Raw genomic sequence first — 24,942 nt, forward strand, 5'->3', positions numbered from 1 at the left:
GGTAATAAAAAACTGGTACATGTGGTGGAAGTTTTTCTAGCAGTAGCACACAGGTAAAATAAATTGTTTATCTTCTGGATGTACCGGCACCTTTTTTTCTTACAAGAAAAGCACTGCTGACACCTATCAGTGAAGATTGTCTTTCATTTCCTATTTTGCCCTCATAGGAAGTGGAACCTGGATTGAAGTTGATTTTGCCTATCTTTTTAGAATAAACATACTAGATACTGTAGTGACTGAACCTCATTTCTGGAAACAACTCTTGCTTTCGGTCAGACTTCCTGTAAGAAATTCAACCTAAGGCAGACATGAACTATAGAAAATTTCAGATTACAGTAAGATTACATCTTGACAAAATTATGAGCAATTTAAAACAATCAGAAGAAAAAGTCTGAGGTGAAACCATGTTAGTCTCTGCTACAGACTAATATGTAGTATCATGAGCGCCACTTCTAATCATATGTATATATAGTTAGTCTCAAAGGTGCTGCAGGACTACTCGTTATTTGATAATAGAAAGTATTAGACAACCATAATAAGTTTACAGTGATGGTGTAGACTTGAGGAAGAGCTCTATGTAGTTTGAAAGCTCATACTGTCTTCCAGTAGAAGTTGATCCAATAAATGTTACTTTACCTACCTTGTGTTACTCCTAATAGGCATTGCTATACACTCTCCTGGTAATACACTGCTTCTCTGATTGTGAAGTGTGTTCCCCAATGGTGAATGGAGGAATATTTAGTGGGCATATGGTGGGTCGCAGGCCAATCCCCCTGGAGGGCAAGGAGGGAACTGCATCCAGTTGCAGCTTCACTCCCAGCCAGAGTGACATCCTGCCCTCATTCCCTTTTCAAACATGGGCCAGCTCTGCCCTTATTCACTCTAAACCCATAGGCCAGTTCCTTCCACATCCCTCATTCAGCCTTCTGCTCCATCTTCAGCCCCAATTGGTCTGCTGAAGAATCCTTGACTGGGTTCTAATGGGAGGAGGGGCAAAAATAGGTTTCATTTTGGGGGCAACAGGAAGGCAACAAGACAAGTTTGAGCAGCACTGCTGCAATGTATGCTTTGAATTACTGTATTTTGGTTAACTAACTCCTCTATAAAACACTGATTATGTAGTTTAAACACAATGGAGATTTAATGCTTCTATAGCTACATTACTACCAGTTCTTTGAGTAAGTATAGTAATTCAGTAGGGAGTGCTAACAAATATTTTCTGCTTACTAGAGGTTTCTAGAAACCAAAACCTTAGAAAATGCCCATCTTAATAGTTGAAAAACATAATTTAATTTCCTAGTGTAAAGGTGCTATACCTGCATTTCCAAAATAGTAAATTGGCAGCATCAAGGTGCTGCTGTGAGTATTCCATTATATCTTCTTCTGAGCAATTGTGTAAACCACTCTAACACAAGGAATTTCAAATTGGGAAAATCATCAGCTATGTCTCCAGAAAGAGAAACATGTTTTGCTCGTCACATTGTTTGTGCATTGACCAGTCTTGCTTTATTTGCCAGTTTGGGGCAAGTAATACTGCGTTTATGAACTTCCACCACCACAACTCATCTTCTTCTTTATCTTGAAGTAAATGCTGAATGGGTGAATTTGCAGTTAGGTTGACATTATTAATGTCCCAAATATAGTATTATGATATCATTTCAGGATTAAACAGGAGGAGAACATGGGTTATTTTGAGCAACATTGTCATTGTAGAAGCAATTTGCTTGCTAAGTAAACTTCATTTTGTACAAACACTTTGTTTAAAGTTTGTCCCGGTATAACTCTCTTCCATTTTTAAAGATGACTATAGATGGTATTTTTTTTAAAAACTTTGAACTCCTCTAGCCACTTGCAGTGGCTGTTGGCTGCTACCTTGATGCCAGGTGTATGACAAGAAGAACACAGGAAAAGTTTGGGAGCAGAGGGGAAGTTTATAGAGGTTCCAATTATGTTTGGATACTGAGAGGGATGACCGGAATTTGAGGAACAAATGTACAGTTCATTATACTCACCTCCACTGTAGATACTAGAACAAAACAAAACAAAAAAACCCCAACCTGTCAGTTCATGCTACTGTTGATAGTAACCTGTAAATTCAATATTTAAAGTTAAAGTGGCACATGTGTATCACTATTCAATAACTGAAGTGCTTTATTGTAACATGAAGTACTCAGAGATGTCTGTTAGCAAAGGAAACTTCAGTAGTCTAAACTCTGTGTAACATAGCAATTATTCAAGTCAGAATTAAGATAGTTGGGCATTAGACACTATGTATACTGTAATGCCAGACAAGTGACTAGGTCTTCCAGACCCTATTCTGGATATTTTTTTCAACAGACCACATTTTTCCATTCACTGGAGCAAATAGAGATATTTTTATTTCCACTCCAGTTTTTAAAGGAGCAGAAATACCATGTCCTAAACCACCAATCTCAGATAAGGATAAATTACACCATCTTGTGGATGTAAAGAGAGCATTAACTTTAAAGAGAATTCAGTCCTATAGATAATTGGCATGGTGTCACTTGAAAGGCATCTAGATATCAGTTATAATGAGCACTGGTAAGTACTACTTCTATGCCATTGCGGAAATACCCTTTCTACTTTATTAAGGACATTACTAAGGGCTCAAAAGCAAACTATTCCACGGCATTGGAAAGATAGAAAGTATGGTAGGAGACCACCTTGGATCAACCAAGAGATCTTACATGATCTAAAAGGAGTTATATAAAAAGTGGAAACTAGGTCAAATTACAAAGGATGAATATAAGCAAACAACAGGTATGCAGGGGCAAGATTAGAAAGGCAAAGGCACAAAATGAGATAAATCTAGCTAGAGACATAAAGAGTAACAAGAAGATGTTCTACAAATATATTAGCAAGAGGAAGACCAAGAACAGGGTAGGCCCATTGCTCAGTAAAAAGGGAGAAACAATAACAAGAAACTTGGAAATGGCAGAGGTGCTTCATGACGTCTTTGTTTTGGCTTTCGTCAAGCAGATGGATGGTGACAGGATGCCTACCATAGTGAGTGCTAGTGGAAATGGAATAGGTTTAGAAGTTAAAATAAAAAAAAAGAACGTTAAAAATTACTTGAAAAAGTTAGATGTCTGCAAGTCACCAGGGCCTGTTGAAATGCATCCTAAAATACTCAAAGAGCTGATAGAGCAGGTGTCTGAGCCTTTACCTACCATCTTTGAAAAATCATGGAAGTCAGGAGAGATTGCAGAAGACTGGAAAAGGGCAAATATAGTGCCCATCTATAAAAAAGGAAATAAGAACAACCCAGGAAACTACAGACCAGTCAGCTTCACTTGTGTGCCAGGGAAGATAATGGAGCAAGTAATAAAGGAATTCATCTGCAAAAATCTGCAAGATAATAAGGTGATAGGAAATAGCCAGCATGGATTTGTAAAGAACAAATCATGTCAAATCTGATAGCTTTCTTTGATAGGATATCAAGCTTTGTGGCTATTGGAGAAGCAGTGGGCTGTAGACTTTAGTAAGGCATGTGACATGGTCTTGCATGACCTTCTTATCAATGAACTAGGGAACTGCTACCTAGCTGGGGCTACTATGAGGTGGGTACATAACTGGCTGGATATCCATTCTCAGGGGGTAGTTATTAATGGTTCACAATCCTGCTGGAAAGGCATAACCAGTGGAGTTCCGCAGGGCTCTGTTTTGGGACCTGTTCAGTATCTTCATCAACGATTTAGATGATGGCATGGAGAGTACGCTTATTAAATTTGCAGATGATACCAAGCTGGGAGGGGTTGCAAGTGCTTTGGAGGTTATGGTCAGAATTCAGAATGATCTGGACAAACTGGTCTGAGGGTAAATAGGATGAAGTTTATTAAGGACAAATGAAAAATACTCCACTTAGGAAGGAACAGTCAGTTTCACACGTATGGAATGGGAAAGTGACTGTCTAGGAAGGAGTACTGTAGAAAGCGATATGGGGTCATAGTGGACCACAAGCTAAATGTGTGTAAACAGTGTGACAGTGTTGCAAAAAAAAAGCAAACATGACTCTGGGATGCATGGAGTATTGTGAGCAAGACACGAGGAGTCATTCTCCCGCTCTACTCTGCAGTGATTAGGCCTTAATTGGAGTATTGTTCTGGGCACCATATTTTATGAAAAATGTGGAGAAATTGGAGAAGGTCCAGAGAAGAGCAACAAAAAATGATTAAAGGTCTAGAAAACATGAGCTATGAGAAGAAGCTGAAAGAATTGGACTTGTTTAGTTTTGAAAAGAGGTCTGAGAGGGGACATGTAGCAGTTTTCAACTAGCTAAAAGGGTGTCACAAGGAGAAGGAAGAAAAATTGTTCTCCTTGTCCTCTAAGGATAGGACAAGAAGCCAGGGGTTTAAATTGCAGCAAGGGAGGCTTAGCTTGGACATTAGGAAAAAACTTCCTAACTGTCAGGATGGTTAAACACTGGATTAAATTGCTTGGGGAGATTGTGGAATCTCCATCACTGGAGATATTTAAGAACAAGTTGGCTAGACATCTATCAGGGATGATTTAGATAGTGCTTGGTCCTGCTGTGAAGGCAGGGGACTGGATTTGATGATCTCTCGAGGTCCCTGGCAGTTCTAGTATTCTATGATTCTACTGAGATGGTAGGAGAGACTTGGATCTTTGACCACAAATGAGAGGGACTTGATTTTTCTCTGAATTCCAAAGATGTCATTTCCAATGCCACAATATCATCACATGTCTCATCTATAGGCTTTAATAACTCCTTTTGGTCACCATGTTGAATTTACATGTGTCATGAAATGGAATCTCTACAATAGAAACTTCGTTTTCTACAAATTTGCATTTGGGTACAAATTTGGGTACAAAGTAATAGTGTAAACCCACTCTAATAATGTCTGGTGTTTGGTGTAAATCATGTAATAGGAAAGTTTGTAGTATTCTGTTGCCAACTCTGTATTAAGGGCTTCAAGCATTTTATGTAGATTGAGCACTAGGTCTTCCCGCCTAGTTTTTTCTGTTTGTTATAGTTATCTGAGACTGAACAAAGAAAAATAAAGCCTGGTGTGAAATAGGGATGTTAGATAGCATGTAACTGGTTCAAATTTTAGCGGTTACATGACTATTCCATAGTCCCTGGGGATGGGAATGACTTCCTGCACTGCTGCCTCTGATACAGAGGCAGTAGCACAGGGTGGCGGCAGCCCTTGTCTGTGTGGGCTCTGAGCTCCTCACATACAGATGCTGTTCCAGTGCGGAGCAGCCCATTTGCGGCAGGCTCAGGATCACTGGGGACAGAGGCTGCTCCATGGGATGCTGGAATAGCCTCTTTCCATGGGGACCCCAAGTCCCCCGCCACAGTCACATACACACACGCTGCTGCTTCTAAAAGTGGCAGCAATGTCGGGAGGAGCAAGCGGCTCTGCAAAGCTTGTGCTGGGGGACTCAGCTTTTAACACTGGTTCCTGTCCCCAATATTTTTCGTCTCTCCATATGTCTATCAAAGTCAGTGGGAGTTTTTCTGTTGACTTAATTGGACTTGAGGTGGAGTGTGTGAGATGTGCATCCATCTGCTATTCAGGAAAATTCAAATGTACTCTTACGCTGGAGTAAATTCAGATTTACTTTAGGTTTATAAAGTGATGATTGCAAATAGAATCAGGCCCAAAATAAAGCATGGGTTGTTAGATTTCAGTCTTATTCAGTATGTTTTCCAGCCCCATTCATTTTGCACTACTGACTGAATGAGGCGCAGCGGTCCTGTTGGAAAAGGAGTAATTAATTGTGTGATCATTATCCTAATGCATTTGCATAGAAGTCAGAGTTAAGGTTGCACATGCCACTAGAACTGATTGGAAATTTTCAAAATTTAGAATTCCTCAGCCAAGTGAGGACAATTTTCCTTTGCAAACTTTTCCCATTTTGGGGGCAAGCTTTTCATGCAGTTACAGCATTTCAATTTTTTTGTTTGTTTGACTGTTCAACAATATAACTCTACCTCTTTTTAATATAATTAATTTATGTGGAGAAATGTACATGTAGTAATACATAGACACCATTTGCAAATATATAGACACCATTCCTTGAACTAAGGATGCTAACTAGCGATTCATTTACTAGTCAAGCAGTAGATGGAATTTCCATTGACTACTCAACTAGTCAATAGGCCCTTCCGCGTTCCACCTTTGAAAAGCATTTCAAAATGGAAGCGCCTGCATGGAGCCTGGGGATAGTGGTGGACTCAGTCCCATGCTGGCCCCAGGCTCCGTGCTGCACTTCCTCTTCAGTGGGCACTTCCTCTTCAAAGCTGGCACTCCTCACAGGGTCAGCGAGGGAGTCCCCAGTTGATCCGGGCTCCACCCAGCATTTCAGAGCAGCAGCGCACAGAGTCAGCTCGGGAGCCCAGAGTCAGCTCGGGAGTCTGTTTTGAAAATAGAGGTGGGGGGGTTGACTAGTCCTTTTCATTCTTATCTTGAACTGCAGAATATAGTTCAACTGCTTCTGAAACAACAAGCCAAATGATACTATTTGTAGCAAATGTCAGTAGCAACCAGAAAAGATGGAGGATTGGTGCAAGACAGGAAAAATATCTATAGGTCAGATTAATGTATTTTTCATTCTATTTGACATCTAAACATCTAGTTTGGTGGCAAAAAAGCCCTTTGGCAGGCAGTCTCCTTAAACATATAACTATAGTTGAAGCCTCTTCACCCAAACATGAGACTAGCACATATTAGATTTAGTGTAATTTTATCTAAAAGTACTGTGTAAATTATAGGGATGTAAGCGAGTAGTTGAGTCCTCAACTGCTCGCTCCCCCCCTTGCTGCCTCCGTATGAGAGACAGCAAGGGGGGGTTAAACAGGAGCTAGTGCTGGGGGGAAACGGCTTAAAAGCTGGCTCCCCCTAGCACCATCACCACGTTGCTGCCAGCTCTCCTCCCCCTTGATACCTTTGTCAGAGGCAGCAGGCTGTGGGATAATGGGATGCTGCCAGGAAGCAAACTCTGCCCGCAGCGGCCCGAGGCTCACTATGGGCAGAGGCTGTTCCAGCAGCAGCCCCTGTCCAAGGGGATCCCAACGGGGAGCTGCTCCCCTCTCCCCCCCCCCCCCCCCCCGCCCATCCACTACATGAACACGGGCTGCTGAACCTGGCGCAAGCTGGGACCAAGCCATCCCAGTTCATGCTAGTCCTGGACCACTGTGGACGCTGCATTACAAGAGCTGCCTGGCTTCGGGAGCTACTCCCGTTGCAACTCTGCAGAACGGCTCCCCTTATCGACTACACAATTAGTCAGATAACTGCTCCTTAACATCCTTAGTAAAATACTGAAGTACTTCAGGCTTGCTCCTGTAAATAGTATGTAAATAGTGCTGTAAATTGCATTCTCTTTTCACTATGCAGTGCTCCATTGAGCCAGCATTCTCTCCCCATATCCTGGCTGTAAGGTTCTGTATCTTCTTTAAACCATTTCAGATTTTTTTTCCCAAAAATAGATTGTTCACTTTAACTCAATAAAGCTGTGCTGACTAGTGACTCTCAGCTCCAGCTATATAGTGCAGCTCTGTTCAGAGAAATCAGAAATTCCATATAGTGGTAGCTAAATAATACAACTTTCCCTGTCTAAGCTTTTGGGGAGTTATACCTCTCTAGACAAATTACTCAACTTAAGAATGCGGTTGTACATGTTTGGCTGTTTTGCATTATTTTCTTTCATATCCTCTTAGCTCCTTCCACCTTATATTGTTACTTTATGTCCCCAAAATGCTTTATTTTCCTAATTTTCAAATGCAGATAATTTGTTTCCCTCTGCCGAATGATCTTGAACTTTTACCTAAAGAAATAACAGAACAAATTTTGATGTGTAGAGCAGAATCCAGTATTATTTTAGTAAACCTGTCTTGGTACATACATTTCTTAAATCATTTAATATTAGTTTAAGTGCAAAGTAACTAAAATATGGATAGGAAGTTGCTTTGATTTCATGTGGCAGTGAGAAGTTTGTTCTTGAAATGGAATGTTTAAGTACTCATTAAATATAATAGCAGAAAATTGCCCTCGTTTCTGTGTGGTGATCTTTGCATATAGCCGTTGATTTGTTTAGCTAATGCTAAGTTATTTAATACATTTAAGCTCTCTTTTTGTGTTTACAGGTCTTTTACCACAATTACTGGGAGTAGCCCCTGAGAAGGCCATAAAACTTACTGTAAGTTTCAGAGTGGGGGTTCTAGCTTTTAGCCATCATTTTTATGTCTGAATTTCCAATGAGGGAGATGCAGGGTTTTTGTGCTTTAATGTGTTAGAATATATTCCATGCTTTTTGTTAAATGAAGTTTTACTTCCAAAGGGAATGGCAATTGCTCACTTCTCAACCATGGGCACTGCAAGTGGAATACTAGCATCATGCTTGTATTTCTGAAAACGGGCTGATTAAACCTATCATTTGGGGGCTTAATTCAAAATGTTTAAAGTGTCGCTAACCCACTAGTTTTATTGCTCTGTTTTGAAGTAGTGCAGGCCTGGGTTTTGTTTGTTCTCATAAAGGAATAACATTTTTTTCCCTGCAGTTGTGTTTAATTCCTAGATTTAATATAAAATAATGCTTGCATACAATGTAACTCTGTTATGAAAGAATCCTGTTTGCATGTATTCTTATTATGTACATTACTTGTTTTTTAACTCATATAATTTTAAATTTTCTGAAAATTTTGAAGGCATTAAAGAATTTCTCATTATAATGTAATCAAAATGCATTGTTTATACACAAAAGCCAGTGATGTTTCTTTTTCATTAAGCTAACATTGCTGTAAAAAAGTATTGCATTTTGAAATCCAATTTTACATTGGCTTTCAATTACCATTTTGGAGTCTCTTAAGGAAGCTTATGATTATTTCATATATCCTTAAAATACTGTGTTTATTTGAAAAAGAGTACAACACCCAGATTTAAAATATTTCATATACTATATAAGATTTTATTTAATATCTGGATTTATTTACATTTTTAATAACACAATTTATAATTAGTATGTGCTTCTCATTCCTTATTTATCAGCTTTCCTAAATTCTTGTTTTTAAGGTTAATGATTTTGTGAGAGACAAATTTATGAACAAAGATCATTCTGTCCCCCTGGCAGCAGAGATTCTTGCTGGCGGTTGTGTAAGTATCTTCTTTACATTGCCTACATTTGGGAGAGATTTATGTATACTATATAAGATTTAATTTTGTGGACTAAGGTTTCAGCTTTACCACAGATCCAGTACAAGGACAGAATCTACTAGAGCAACTTAGTTTTTCCCTAGATAGTCCAGTTCTTGATGTGGAAGGTAAAACATTTCTCTGTTTCTTATCTTTTAATGAGTTTGTATAATTCTTCACATCTTAAATTTGCTTCCTTTAATAAAGCCACATTGGCTGCAGTATATGGCCTAAATAGGATTCATACTAACCTTTCCAGAAGTTAATAATTAGTGCATTATTTCATTGTGGAACCCACTGCGCAATGTCATTTTTCTCCTGATGTGTTCTTGCGCCCACTAATTTTAACTTTTTGCAGTGATACTGTCTTTGCATATGGCAAAAAGTACTCATGCTTCCTTGCATTTGTAGGAGACGTACGTAGGCTGTGTTAACTACTGCATAATGCATTCCTGAATGTAGGCTGTATTTAAAACCCACTATACACTAAAAGACTGTCTCCCTTGCAGAGAATAGTATCTTAATGAACAACCTGCATCTCATTCTGCAAATGACCATATTTTACACTTTGATTTAGTTCTATCTAGTCATGCTATATCTCAGTTTATCTAGTGTATTTGATTTTGTTCAAGCGAATATAAATTCTTTAAGTAAAATGAACTCTTGTTCAAAGACTAGTGCACTTTAAAGATAAAGAACTCTGTTTATTTAAACTGGCTTTGATCACTGGGGCAGAAGCAGTGTTGGTATATTTTTCAATCTAACTTAGTTTCTGCTGTCATAAGACAGATGAGGTCACATTTTAAAGAAGTTTTTATCTGCTGAAAATTATGTTGAAGAACAACAACAAAACAAATAATTCTATTTTAACATCAGTAGTGCAGAGCTTCACGCTGTATGTGCTTGCAAAGAGCACGTTACGATTATCTGAGCCTCAGGGAGAGTTGTTTGAATGTAGTAGTACAGACTGAGAAGTCCTGGCTTTCTGTAATTCTCATGAGATGAGGCAGGATTTGGCTGCTGTCTGACTGCTGCTTCTGTTTGATCACTGACCTGTTGTAGACTGCCAGGTAGGATCCCCTTGTTCTGTAACTTTAGGAGCATGAAAAAAAAAAGAATGTGGGCCTTTAAAGATCCAAATAAAAGCAGAGAATAACCAAAGGGAAAATGCAATAAAGTACTTGTGAATACAAAAATGCTTGCTCCTCCCATTTAGAAAAATTGTAGTTGTGTGCATGTGTCATAGAGAATTCAGTGCATCTTTTCAACATGAAACTACACTAATTTAACCTAGATTTGTTTTATTGGCAGATTAATTTTTTTATGTTGTGCAGCTAACACTGGTTCTTTCACTGTACCCTGTCATTTATGAGAATTCCGTAGCAAGACTTTTTTTCAATAGTTCATTGTAACCTAAGGATCATCTTTAAGAGGAAGATTGCTTGGAACTTATTTTTAAACATGCTGTAAATGTTGGATTATCCCAGTTGGCATTTGAAATATAAAGATAATTGAGATTCTGCATAAAGTTCTGGCAAGAGATGTGGTGGTAGAATACTTTGAGTTTTCTTTAATTGAAGTGTTTCACTTACGGGTACCGTTTAGTGCCAGATAGATAGGTTGTGACTTGTATTGTCTTCCTGCAGGTGGTCTCATTTTTTTATATTTGTGCCTCCACTTCAAACTTACAGCACGGATTGTATTTAGCACTGATGACTAGCTATTGACTTGAATGGAAGGAAAGTGAGTTATTTGGAAAAGCCCACCCTTGTCTTCTGCATCTGTAAAAAACATTGCTAATATCATTTGGGAGGCAAATAGATAGTGGTATATAGTATCTCAAACACCTGTTATAGCTTATTGATAATCATTATCCTACAGATGTTCACAGGATTCCAAGAATGTCATAATTGACCCTGGAGGAGGACAGCTAATTAAAATTAATTTTGCTCAAACCTCAACTATAGACGGGTGATATTTTTACATTTAAAAATAATGGTCACCTTCTCTTATATCTAAGTCTATATTCTTTGATCAACTAGGAACTTCTACACTTTTTCATCTAATAAACCTGAATATTTTTTTTTCCATTTCCAAGCACAGTGGAAGGACCAAGCAGCTCTGTAGATATACTTGTCCCTTTAGTAATACAAAGGGCTTTCAAGGGTTTGGTGTCACATGAGCAGTTCCACTCTGCTGTTCGGCCAACCATTGCTAGGCGTTGACTTTTAAGTCCCTGGAGAGCTCACCTTGCATCATAATTACTGAGAATTAGTACACATGGCTGACTTTTGCACTTGTAACCAAAGCTGCTTGTTTCATTGAACAAGCCTTTTTCTGTTTTGTAAACTGTTTTCTCCCCTGCAAAAAAAATGCACAAAGATCTTTGCTTCATGACCTCATGCTATTTAGTTCAGCTAACAGCCTGTTTCATAGCTTTTATTATGTGAAGATGAAAGTGGTAGTTTGTCTAAAATTAAAAGAAAACAAAAAAAATTCCTAGAACACAATTAAAAGAAAACTATAACCTTTATAGATTATTTTATACAATTTAAGGAGAATTGAAGTATAAGTCACTCTGTTGAATCAGAAGCATTAAATTCTGCTTCTTCATTTATAAGGCATCCTACTATTATAAGGTTATACGGTTGCTTGTTTATTATAACTTATTAATATATAATTAAGGCTGTAATTTGCATTGTGCTTGACAGGAATGAAGAGAGGTGGTCTTTACATATTTGATACTCCTATTTTGATCTGTGAATTTTGAGAATCCTTTATAGTCCTTTACAGTATTACAAATCTTCATTTCTGAGACATAGTAAAGTGTCCGATGGTACTTTGGGCCTGCAATTCAGATCTTTTAAAGCTTATGCAGAAAATATTAGTTAAAGTCCTCAACTTTTAGAATGCAAAACCATGTAATTGGCCTAATATTGTGGCTACCTGCACGGAAACCATGACAAGGGGATAAGTTTTACTGCTAGGTACAGGGTGACAGAGGCTGATCTCCTTTTATAGTATGTAGTAATATTCTTGAAGCTTCTAGGAGAAAACATTTTCCCCCAACTTTCAAGTTACTTCACATTGGTAACTGTTCCAGAGAAAGTTATTGGCATCTGAGGCCATCCTGCTTTAATGATATACCACAGTATTAACTGAAAAGGACCAACAAAATATAGAAGGCCAATTTTATTTTGAAAAATGGTTATTCATATTGTGCATAGCTACTTAAAGCTGATACTGGTTAAGACATTAAGCAATTGCTTGGGTACAGTAATATGAATCATTCTCTCACTCAGGTCGTAATCAGAGTAAACGCTCCAGTTGCATTGTTATTTAAAGTTTGACTTTCTTTAAAACAATGTCTGTGTCATAAAACGTTGAGATGTGAATATTCTGCTTTCTTGCATATATATTAGCTTTCTTTTTAAATGAAGTGATGACAAAATGAATAACTTGTGTTAACCCTGGAAGTACGGGGCAGAGATTCAAGTATTGAAAATCAAATATATTAAAAAACAGGAATAGTTGGTCACTGGATTATTAGCAAGAATAGGAAAAATAAACAATGACTTAAAATAAACATCTATACAATATTCTAAACTCCTTCCATATACTAATATAATCACCCGTATAAATCAGTAGCTTGATATTTTGTAAGAAGCACTACAAGGCAAAATATTGTTCTTCCGTTAGTGTTCAAGTATGCACTGTCTCCCAACAAATCTGTGTGTCCGATTTTAAATAATGGAATTCGATACAATTACAGCTTCCATACAACTTGCTTTTATTTAAATTGTTGTGACAGATTTAGATATATATTTATAGAAGTTTTATGTTTATAATAATAAAGTTGAGACATACTACACCTGGAATTCTACCATGTGACATAAAAATTAGATGTTACAGGATTTTAGGATTTGCTTCACTTCAAAATGTGCAAAATTCTAGTTAGCAATAATTTATAAAAGGTAAATACACTAACACTCTGTGGAAGTTCTGACAAATAATCAACTGCAAATTCTTAATATTATTACTTAAAATATTGTTTTTGTTTTTGAAGATAATAAAGATGAGTCCAGAGATGTGTCCTTGAGAGCTATGTATTCTCTCCAGGTAATCACAACCCTCTTGGATGTTTTGCCTGCAAGAATCCAGAGATCTTTAGTCTTAACTATAAATTAATGGAAACTAAAGGTGTCATTTCAATGTATTTTATTTGGCTGAGAAATCTAGGTTATGGATAAAAAGAAACTTAGAGCAATATGCCAAGGAAAAAAATGTGCGTGTCAGAGAAAATAGAACAGCCTCATTCTTGTTAATGCTAAAAGTTCTGGTACAGTGTATTTAGGTAGTTAGAGAAATAATGGTGTTCTTTATGATTGCTGATATTAACTTTGAAAGGAAATGGAGCACACTTTTTTGAACTCTTAACAGATTAACTCTAAGAGGTCTATTCTCCCATCAATACGTGCATACAACTTCCATTAGTGTCAGTAGGAGTTGCACATGCATATAAAAACCCAACATTCACTTTTTTGGTTTAAGGAGGAGCTGTGGAAGATCCAACTATTAAAAAGTTCCATAACTTAAATTTAGCTGTGAAGAATATGGTCTCTTTCTGAGACTTACTGTGTATAAATACATTTTAACTATATATATATATATAATATATATATATATTAACTTCCAGAACATTATATCTAGATCAAGACTCAGATTTTAGAGGCACCATTTGGTAAAGCCAGATGTGCTTTAAAACTGTTACATTTGAGTTGTTTTCAATTAATTGTTCAACCAACCTTAGTTTTTAGGTGTTGTGTTAGAGTGGTGGCAGTATAAAGTAACATAATATTATATAGAGGCCATTGAAGCAGAAAGTCTTAGACTAGAGGGAGAGTTTATGGTGTATATTTTTCCTTAGAGACCAGATGAGGAATTCCAAGCCACCTTTTCTTGTATTTTTGGATTTTCTCCTAGTTCACTGAATTTTTCACCCAGCCCCATTTGTTTAAATTCTCTTTCTTAAAGCATGGAGAGCATGTTCATGTATGCATAAAAAAATGGTGGTGGGTGGGTGGGTGTGTGTGTGTGTGTGTGTGTACTTTTCTAAAGCTTGTTCATTTCGTGTATATTTTCCAAGACACAGGATACATGTAGACGTCAAGGCTATTTCGGGGTATCCCGAAATAGCTACCCCACATCCAAGATACACGTCCACTATTTTGAAATAATTTTTGAAATAACGGATGCACTATTTTGGCATCCCTGTAAACCTCGTACCACGAGGAATAAAGGATGTCTCAAAATAATGCTTTATTTTGAAATTTGGCACTGTGTAGACACGGCAAATTTCGAAATAGCCTGTTTTGAAATAAAATCAAAATAAGATACACAATTTGTGTAGCGCAAATTGCGTATCTTATTTCAATTTTAGAATGCAGTCTAGATGTACCCAAGAGTCTGATTTTTTTGCAATAGAATTCATACATAAATCTTAAAATAATCAGGGGGGGAAGAGTATGGTTGTAGTTAAATAGTTTAAAATCCTAAAGTATATAATCTTTTTGAACTAGAAAATCTCATTTTTCATTGAATGTGCTTAGTGTTCTGCATATTTTAAATATTTAAAACATGGTTTTACTCCTATATTGAAAATAACAATTGTGGAAGCTTATTGTATGGGCAGAGTATTTTATAGCTCCCAAAATATGAATTGTTCTAAATTACGTTTAACTGTACTGCACTTTCCAATCCCCCTTTTAAGGAAGCTGAAGTTTTTAGTTTACTAATAAAAGTAAAAAAAAAAAATTCCAAATCAGAAATTCAGATCCAGTTATCTAATTGTGATGGGAAGATATTTATAATGTGACAATACCAAGAAATAATGGGTTACAGTTTTAATACAGCTACAATGCCTTAAGGCATGGAAGGTCTGTAAATCATTAAATGATACCACTGGTAGTCAAAATAGACAAAAGTACAGCAAGCAGAGCCAGATGTTAACATATTTGACAGGTCTGCAACTTAATTGCTTTTATAACACTAATCAAGTAGGCTCCACTTTAATTTCTTGGCTAGGCTTCTGAAGAACAGTTCTACCTGTTTAATGGAAAATAGTAAATCTACTGGTTTTTCCATTGGTCAGAGTTTTGTGAATAAACCATCATTTTCTGCTTAGCCATGTTTTAAAGAAATAAGGGTGAAGGAAATCTCAACAACTTTTATCTATTTGTCTCCAAAATTATTCAAGCAGGAATCTGCTTTGCTGTGTTTGATCAGACTAATTACAATTCTGTTTGTGGGTTGTTTTAATGTGAGTCTCTGAGGAAACTTACTTCTCAATTTTTGCTTATGGATATTGAGGGGGCTTCAAGTGTTTGAGATTGCAGCGTGGCAACTTGGACACATAGGCTAGCCCAGTGTTTCTCAAGCAGTGGTACGAGCACCCTTACGAGTACTCGAGAGAAGACTGGGGGGTACATCAATGCAACTGATATTTGGAGAAAACTGAATTTCTGTGTTAAGTTTTACAGTGCTTTATTATTTTTGTACTTTTTACACCCAAAAATTTCATCACCCGCCCAACTACGATTAAGTTGTTTAAACAAATGTGTTGCAATGGTAGAAAAAAAAATTTGTGTCTGAAAACTGTAGGTACTGGGGGTACTTAGACTTTTTTTTTTAAGGGACGCTTTATAAAAAAAAAAAAAAAAAGAAAAGGTTGAGAGACACTGGGCTAGCCAGTCTAGAAGCCCTCTTTAACCAGAGCTGGAATAACTACTACACAAAGGAGAGGCTGACTGGGAAAGTGTAACTCTACCTGGTAGTTATGAGTCTGACTCCTTTGCTGAGCTTATCAATGTCCGGTCATAAGCAGAGTGAGCTAAGTAGTGGTGATCCCAAGTGTTGTGCACCTTTTCATGGCAAATATACTTGTACTGCATACAGTTTGCATTGCCGGAGATTGCTATCCACACCTATACAGAGGTGTGGTGTGGATAGCAATCACAACCAGGAATACAGTGAGCAGTGTTTAGTGAAAAACTAGAGTTTTCTACCTTTTTACCTGCCAAGAGATAAGTGGATTACCCTTCTCAGGAGCTGGGAGAGGACAAACATGTAAAGTCAAGAGCTGACCAGTCGGAGTATCTCCCTGGAGCGATTTGAAAAGAAACTTCATATAAAAATGTGAAGTAATTTCCATTTTACATTATTTGAAATTTATCCTTTTTTCCCCCACAAAAATTAACTGTTCTTTCTATCCAACATATCAAAATGGCTATCAAGACTTTTCATCTGCTGACCCTCTGGATTTTTCAGGAATCAGTTTACTGAAAAATTCTGGTTTTCAATAAATAAAATATTTTTATAAAAATATAGATTAAAATGTGAAAAATAGCATATTTTTCATTCATTACATATTTCATTTTTTTTAAAAAGACACTTTTCAAAGTATAAACTGTTTGTCTGAAATTATTTGGTGCTTGTTCTGTTTTCACCAAAATCTTATCTCAGGTGCCACTATGAAGTCATGTCCTGAAGTCTTGTCTTGACTCCTAGCTGTTTGGCACATTTTTAAGTCTTTGTTTCAGTAATCTGAGTCAGTGCTGACCTCTCAAACCCAGTAGATAGGAGAGAAGATGCCCAGTGTAGCAGCATTTATAGCAATACTCATTTGATTTCTTTTAAGTATTTGTAAAACAGGACTTTGGAGGAGAGTAAGACTGATTAAGACCCTAGACTGGAACTTGGTACATCTTAGATTCAGTATGTGGTTCTGTCTGTGGTACTGCAGGCAAAACTCAGTTGCCCATACATGGAATGAGGATCATGTGTTGTCTTTTGTCTCACTCTTTGTGTATCTTGTCCATTACAAATCTACAGAACTTGCTTCCTCAAGGTTAAGCTTGAATTTACATTTATTCTTTTCAGTGAGTTCCTAGCAATTTCTGTTTGTGAAGGTGGATCTTATTTAGCGTATAGGTGCAAAAAGCTCCAGTTGCACTAAGACAGAGCTACTCAACTTTGGAAGTCCCAGGGGCTACAATGACACTCACAGCACATGCCAAGGGCCACAATTTAAGTGTGTTTGTATATACATGCATATATATGCAAATAGCTTCTTTCACATTGACAGGAATGAATGCAAAGATTAAGGCAAGACTACAGAACAAACTGGCCACATTTAAGTCAGTTCTGCTGATATTAATAAAATGCAATATTTACCCAACTTCCACCCATATGACAGCACTTTTAATGAGCAATGACAGCCCAGGAATTTAACTACTAAAATGCATATCCACAGAAGACCATTATATTGACTACTTTTTTATTTTGGCTCCCGTGTGTGGGCTGCGTGTTGAGCCCCACGTAAATCCAAACCACACCACGGGCCGGTCGTGTGTTGAGTAGCCCTGGTATAAGGTTATACTTCCATTGAGAGGTGGTCTGATAATATAAACTCCTAAGATCCGAGTAGGATCACTTACGGGAATGGAGGATGGGGGGGCGGGACTGTAAAGAAGAAACATTAACTCACAGAATTTTTAAAAGTGCACTTTTTATATATTGTGTCCATATGTGAAAGCACAAACCAAGAGGACTATAAAATGTTTAATGTGTAGTATAATTCTTAAGATCTTGGAGATGTTCAACTGTTGTCCTCATGCCTTCCATCAAATAATATAAATACTAGTGTATATTATCATTAAAAGTCAGTCAAGTTGTAAGTTTGTGATGCTTTAAAAACAGTAAAAATAAGTTATGTCTTTACATTAGTTGGATTATTGCAATACACTATAGTTTGCAGATCTTGCAAAGAATTTTCTATACAGCACCTTCAGGATTAATTCCCACATGCTGGTCATGCTCCTCTGATGATGCTACTACTATTACTGCAGTGTTACTTCTGTTTATCTGAAATAGGACATAAATGGCATGATTGGTATTTGTGCTGATTTTACAGTATGTTGTTATATTAGCATCCTTATGGGCTGATGAATACAATTTAAAATATGATTTTAAAAGGAGCAGAATTTCAGTCCAGTAATTGAAGTCTGAGCCCATCTGTGGTTTGTATTGACATACTGTAATTAGAACAGCCTTTAGAAGGCCAGTCGTCATTAGTTGAGAAGGAATTTTTAACTTAAGAGCCTTAGGATCCATGAAAAGGAATCTTTCTTTACTTAAGGGTATTTGCATTTGTAAGTAGCTATTTAAATGAAGTGAAAGGAAATTCAGAAATCCCCAGGTGGGTAAGTTTTTAACTCTAAATAAAGAAGTGGGCATTATGAGGGCATAGTTGAAAAGCAAAATGTCTATTAACCTGTTAATAAAGTTTACCAAGAAGGGACATGTTGTATAGTGCCCATAGAGGGGAGAGAATTAAGCTTGAGTGTGTTGGATTTAATAGCTTTTTATTCTCTGATAATTTCAGACTAAGCATATAGTTTACAAAGTCTGCCTTTTTTGTGCAGGCTCCAGTAATATTAAAATAACTTTGTACTGCAAAGGTTACAAAAAATTGATTGAAAGCCCCAGACCATTTTTACAAACTAAAATGACAGGAAGATATTTTTCATGAAAGTTTTGTCTCCGCGAGTTCCATCAATAGATAGTACTAGCAACTCTGAGGTATTGGAGAAAACAGATGAAAGAGGCTCGTCTTGTTTCACCTGGTCCGGATAAAGAGAGGCAGGATACACTTGTGACTTTAGTTACTGGACTGGGCTCCAGCCGAAGCCCAAATGTCTACATTGCCATTTAACAGCCCCCTTACTCTGAGCCTCCCACTCCTAAATCAGCTAAAATGGGCCATCTGCAGGTGTTGAATTGCACTGTACACATACCCAAACCACTTACAAATGTTAACAAATTAGATGTCCCAGTATGAGGAAGCTAATTAGTATCTCCATTTTGCAGACTGGAAATTGATACAAAAGAAGTGTAAGTGTCCAGAGCCACTAATCGTATATGTTATTAAGTGGTCAAGTTGTGCATGGAACTCTGTGACTTTAACCACAAGACAGAGCTTTGTCCCATGTATATATGTCTGTATACAGAAAGCCACATCTGTTTTACACATATATTTCATTGTTCTTCAGAACTGAATCTACAGCCTTGCTCTGGCATTTAGATTTATACTTTTCCAGTCTCTTTTTATGGATTTGTAAATTATTCAAAACATTCTAGTGAGTTTTCTCATCCTTTTTCAGTTTTATAAATTGAACTTCCATTTTGTCATCTTTTGGTTTCCTGTTGGTGCAAATTAAAGAAATATGTGTACTCTTAGTGAGGACATAGTGAACTGCTAGGAAAATAGGTGTGGGGAAAAATAATTTATTTTGCACAAACCGAAATCAGTTCATATATGTGGAACAAAATGTATCTCACTACTCTTTAAACAAAGAAATGGGAACAGTCTGAATTTTAGTTATAAGATAGCGTTCTATGACAAATGTTCTACTACTTTTTAAAATCATTGTTCTAAAAGAGCAAATGTCTTTTAAACATGAAAAATTTACGTAAGATTGTGGCAAGGGCTGAAGATTTATGAAAATCAGGAACGTTGGCTTATAGTTAACCCTGGAACTGAATGGAAAGCAGGAAAAGGGGGCAAGCTTAAGCAGTGTTTGTCAGAAAATCTGTGATGATGCATATTCATAAATGATTATAACACATTACAGGTACAGTTTTTTTCTTCAAAATGAACAACGTGTAATTGCATGTAGTGATAGTATGTATGTTGCCTCAAAGTCAAGCTTATGTGAAATAGCAGTTTGAGTCACCATAAGACTTTGGCTTCCTGATTTCTTGGTGGTATGTGGATGGAGAGGAAACAGATAGCAGCAGGCTGGTTGTTTTATCACTAATATTTTGTTTGAAGGGTATTTCTTATTAAAATACAGAACTGAGGTTGCATGCTGCAGTAGTGTACATACTGAAAAATTTCAGGTGCCAACAAGAATAGCAGTTTTACCCATACCAGTATTCTAGTTTGGTAAAAGCAGCTTAAATTATGCCAATTTGAAAGTCAAAACCAGTTGAGCTGCAGAAGAGCGTGCTTTTTATGGTCAAAATAGGAAACATTTGGGATATTTTGGAGGTTATGTAAAGGCTTTAATTTGTAACCACGCAATATAAATGCAGTCTAAGCGGTAGGCAAGAATAGTTACATATGCCATTTTCTGTTTCTCTGGTGCATTAGTTAAAAAGAATTACAGCACACTTTTTGTTGGAAAATGGTTAATGCGTGCCATTATTAATTTAAAAAAGCACAACCTCTCCTGCCCTTCTCCCAAACAGAGTACCCCATAGTGCTTCAGATACTCTGTTTATTTATACCTTGTTGTATTTGCTATTTTATTGTTGATTTTTTTTTGCATTAGTTTTTGCTTTTCATGAAAATGTGGTACTGGACACAATACTTTTTCCTTGTAAGTACATTGGTACATGTTGGAAGAAGAGTTTGCAAAACTTGGAGTGGATTGGAGTTTGAATGAGTAATATTGCTTCTTCTAAATTAATGTAATACTTTTTTGTATTTCTTTGTTTAATGTAATACTTTTTTATAATTTCTAAGATGCAGGAATGAATCTTTAACAAGATCTGTTTATATATACGAAGTGAAAAGGCTGCATGCTGCAGTAATTATTGTGAATAAAATTAACAGAATTGAAGACCCTAAAATACTTGTCCATTTTAAAGACCATTACAAGTGATTTAAATCAATTGATGAAATATTAAAATATATATGTATATAACTAAATTAGTTTCGTGATTAATAGACTTGTTGCAGTGCTGCAAAATAACTAATATTTTGCAACAAAATAATAATCCTGGGCACAGATAATGATATGCAGATTTTTGAAGTCTGACTAAAATGACATTTGATAATATTCAAATTTTGAAGTTCTGTATCTTCTACAAAGCATAGGAAATTCAGTAGCTGAAAATTCACATGTTCTCTAGCATTCTCTGAACCAGTGCCAAAATTATGAAAGATCCTGCCAGACCCTGCTCTTTAGTAGCATGTTTAAGTAGTAGCAGGCAGATCTCATTTTCTTTACTTAGTTACTAATTCTTCCTTTCATTTTATTACTTGCTTTACAACGTTCCTGGTTTGTTAGTATGGTGTAAATTGATGTGGCTGAATGTTTTCTTTTAACAGCAATGGAGCTAGTTTTTGTTTGATGTACTATAATGCCACTAACATCTTTCCCCTTTTCCATTCCCTCATCTTCCACATCAAGTGTGGGTAGATGTTTTACCATGTGGGTTGTTATGCATTAACTAATTATTATTAAAAATCTATAATTTCTAATGGCTTAACTGACTAGACCAGGAATGAAACTTTTCTCTTGAATACCACAAGATCTTGCTGCTCATAATTTTGTGTGTTCACATCTTTCCCTTTCCCTGTTACTTTTAGGCTGGAGGTTCTCAAGTGATCTTCACAAATCCACTAGAAATTGTCAAGATCCGATTGCAGGTGGCAGGCGAAATTACCACGGGTCCACGAGTTAGTGCCCTCACTGTATTACGGGATCTAGGCTTTTTTGGCCTCTACAAGGTAACTTTTTATTAAATGTGAATTAATAGCCAATGCTAAAAGCCTGTGTAAAGAGGGACATGAATTTCTGTAGATTAATTCCTCCATGCTTATGAGGGTTGTTGTACTGATCATATTTGTACAACAGGACTTATCTTTGATTCCTAACTGGTGTAATAAATAGCTATATCCTTAATTCTTTCCTTAACTAAAGGTTTATATAAAATAAACTAGTCTTTATATTTTTTAAAAAGCCACAATGTTTGCTTGTAGGCACAGTCCTAGATTTCTTTCCCTCTGTGCCCCCCCTTCCCCCTACACACACACGGGTAGGGGCAGAGATATGGGAATACAAGTATGGCATGTTGTGGCCCTCTAGTGTTCTATGCATATACCTAAACAGAAAGGCTGTGGAAAGATGTATGCTTTCCAGACATAGCTAGTCACACTGATATCTTTATCTGCTGTAGTGCATGTAGAAGTAGTGAAACGTTATGAATGTAGAATTATTCAAATCTGTCTGGCCAGATTGTTTGCTAGTTTGATTTGGTATCGCTCTTTTGACTAAAGGGCACTGATTTACCTCAGCCAGCTAAGGATCTAATGTAGTGTCCCACCCAAGCTATAATAAAAATTAACTCTTTACCAATTTATCCAGATGTTACAATTCATCTTCGTGATAAGATTTTAAGTGCTATATAATAACTAGTTTAGACAACAGGAACCAAGGTGTCTAGCAAAAGGGTAAATCTCCCAGTTTTCTGTCAATTTTTCCTGCCAGATTAATAGACCAGTTAGAATGGATAGAGATGAGCATTCCACACTCACATGAGTTGTCTAGTTCTCTCAGATTATGCAAATAAAGGCTGCCAGATTGGAACTGCTTGTAGATAAGCATAGGCAGCACGTTGTCCAGGACCATAACATTTTAACCACAGGACACAAAGTAATAGCTATACTCTAGTTAGTAGTTCTCAAATAGTTATTTTTCTGATTCTATAATCTACTGTGTACAGAACCAGGGTTCGCTAGCTTCCTATGGTACATCTTCAGTCCAGCATTTGATAGCATACGGTAATATATGTTTGTTTTTTGTATGGTACATTAAACTGAAATGAGACATTGTGAACATCTTCTGAGTACTGAAAAAAGTGCTATATTTAGGTGTCATTTCCATTTGTAGTCATACAGTTCTTAAATTGTTCAGTTAAGATCACAGTGCAGAAATTGACATATGTGAGTGGATTACGTATATGTGTTTTGGCCTGGAGAGCGGTAAAGATGTCTGAATAGGACTGAATGGGGAACGGTTTTCCCCTCTAAATTGACTTGCTAATTTCGTGGCTATCTTGCTGTAGCTGATCCTATTGTATAAATTCCCAATAAATGACATGATGTTGCCCGGGGACAGCATTTACAGCTGAAAATGTGGCTGTGGTAAGGATTCCATCTCCCTGAGGCTAAACAGGCTTAAAGGACAGATAGTGAATGTTATGTATTCCAGATGAAATAGAATTATGATTAGAAAGAATGCTAAATTACTTGAGTAGAATAGACCAACTTTTCTGACTAGTTGGTATACTTGTTAAATGCAACTGGTTGTATTATTTTTATTTTAAATAGTGTTGTCACGGATCATTATCATTTTTATTATCATTTTTTAGTATAGAAGCTTTGGATTTTTTTTTTTTTTTTTGACTAGAGATAGAATTTTTTAAGAGCTTATAATGATTTCTGAATGTGGCTTTGTTTTTGAACGTGTACCAATTTTAATCACAGGTTGTGCCATTATTTCTGTGCTAAAAATTCACTTGAGATACAAACTTTGACCATACTGTGAAAGCCACTGAAGCCTATTTTTTTTGCCTCTGATCTTGTCCTTTTAGACATTTGTGGGATTTAACCAGGACTTGTCAAGTTTTCCTAGGCACTATCAAAATAGCACTTATCCACAGAATGCAGAAAAACTACTCCAAATTTTTGCACCAGTCTGCTTCACCTTAGGGACATGGAATGCTTAAAGTAGTCATTTTCTGAATTTTCTTAGACACCACAGAATGAAACTGGAGTGAGATCAGTAACTCGTTTCACATAAATCCCCATTCAGTCATCAGAATCTACTGCTTAAAAATATCTCTGAGTCTGGAGTAAATTTTAACCAGTGACTTGATTTGAAAGATGCTCTTTTTTAAAACTATCTAGTTCTATTAGCAGATTATTTTATTGAATAAATATAGCAGTTGAATATCTAGATAATAGTAAGTGCTCTAAATTATTTTTAAATAAGTGAATAGGGACCCATGAGAGCTAACTAATAAAATGTTAACATCTTGATTAAAATCTCTTTTTATCTTGATGATTATTGCTCTAGTGTGGGTAAGAAAAGGTCTTTCATATTTTGAACTTACTTGTTATATGCTCAATGTCCTTGCAAAGATATTCCTGTGATTAAAAACTCTGTCCCAATCTGTGAATTTCCTTCCTTAATAAGTATAAATGAGGCCCTATCCTACACTGCCACACCCCTAATATTGCGGAAATATGAAAAACATTTTTCTTGGAAGATGGTTTGACCTTGCATTTTTAAATTGTGGAATACTTTAACAGTCTGCCAGAGGTTTGTCTGGAGTTCATATAAATATTCAGCCTGTTTAGCAACTAATTCTGGTGAGTGGATACTATTTAGGAGCAATGAATTTATCATCTAGATATAAACAATAAAAGCCATCTTTTCTGACAGAGTAAGCTGTCCTTGCCTCTTAAGGGGTCTCTTAGGTACTAGGTGCTCTTTTAGAAGCTTTATATTTCAAGGAGCATCCACCCTGGTTCTAACCATGATGGAATGTAGAACTACCTTTTTACTATTGCCCTATTGAGCTCTGACTTCTTTTTGTCTCGCAGTACCTTTTTAGGTTTCTGTTTCCCCACACCCATGAAGAGACTGATTTCTATACATCTCAATAAAGCTGATGAAGAACAGAACTTGGCTATGGTTGATAAATATTGTTATTTTACATCTAGCAACCCTAAATTCAGTACCTCCGACTGTCAAGCTGGTATACCGTTGATGAAAGCTAAATGCTAATCCCCACTTCTGTAGGCATGAATCCAAGCAGGAGAGTGTGAACATCATGATACTGTTCCTCTTTACATTTGACCCTACAAGAGCCCTCACTGCTCTTGAATGGGGGAGGACGGCCATTC

The 24,942-nt window shown here is 36.7% G+C and overlaps 1 protein-coding gene across 2 annotated transcripts in view; it reads left to right on the plus strand.

Moving 5' to 3' along the window:
* The window catches only part of SLC25A13 (solute carrier family 25 member 13), a 139,031-nt gene that overhangs the window by 94,947 nt on the left and 19,142 nt on the right, over positions 1–24,942 (plus strand). For both annotated transcript variants that reach the window (XM_089776701.1, XM_075922333.2), the window contains 3 exons: positions 8,138–8,190; positions 9,063–9,143; positions 21,619–21,759. In XM_089776701.1, the coding sequence (XP_089632827.1) occupies positions 8,138–8,190; positions 9,063–9,143; positions 21,619–21,759 (275 nt within the window). The remainder of the gene's footprint in view (positions 1–8,137; positions 8,191–9,062; positions 9,144–21,618; positions 21,760–24,942) is intronic.

Source organism: Pelodiscus sinensis, chromosome 2 (assembly GCF_052426305.1).
Source record: "Pelodiscus sinensis isolate ZL-2025 chromosome 2, ASM5242630v1, whole genome shotgun sequence".
Lineage (NCBI taxonomy): Eukaryota > Metazoa > Chordata > Testudines > Trionychidae > Pelodiscus > Pelodiscus sinensis.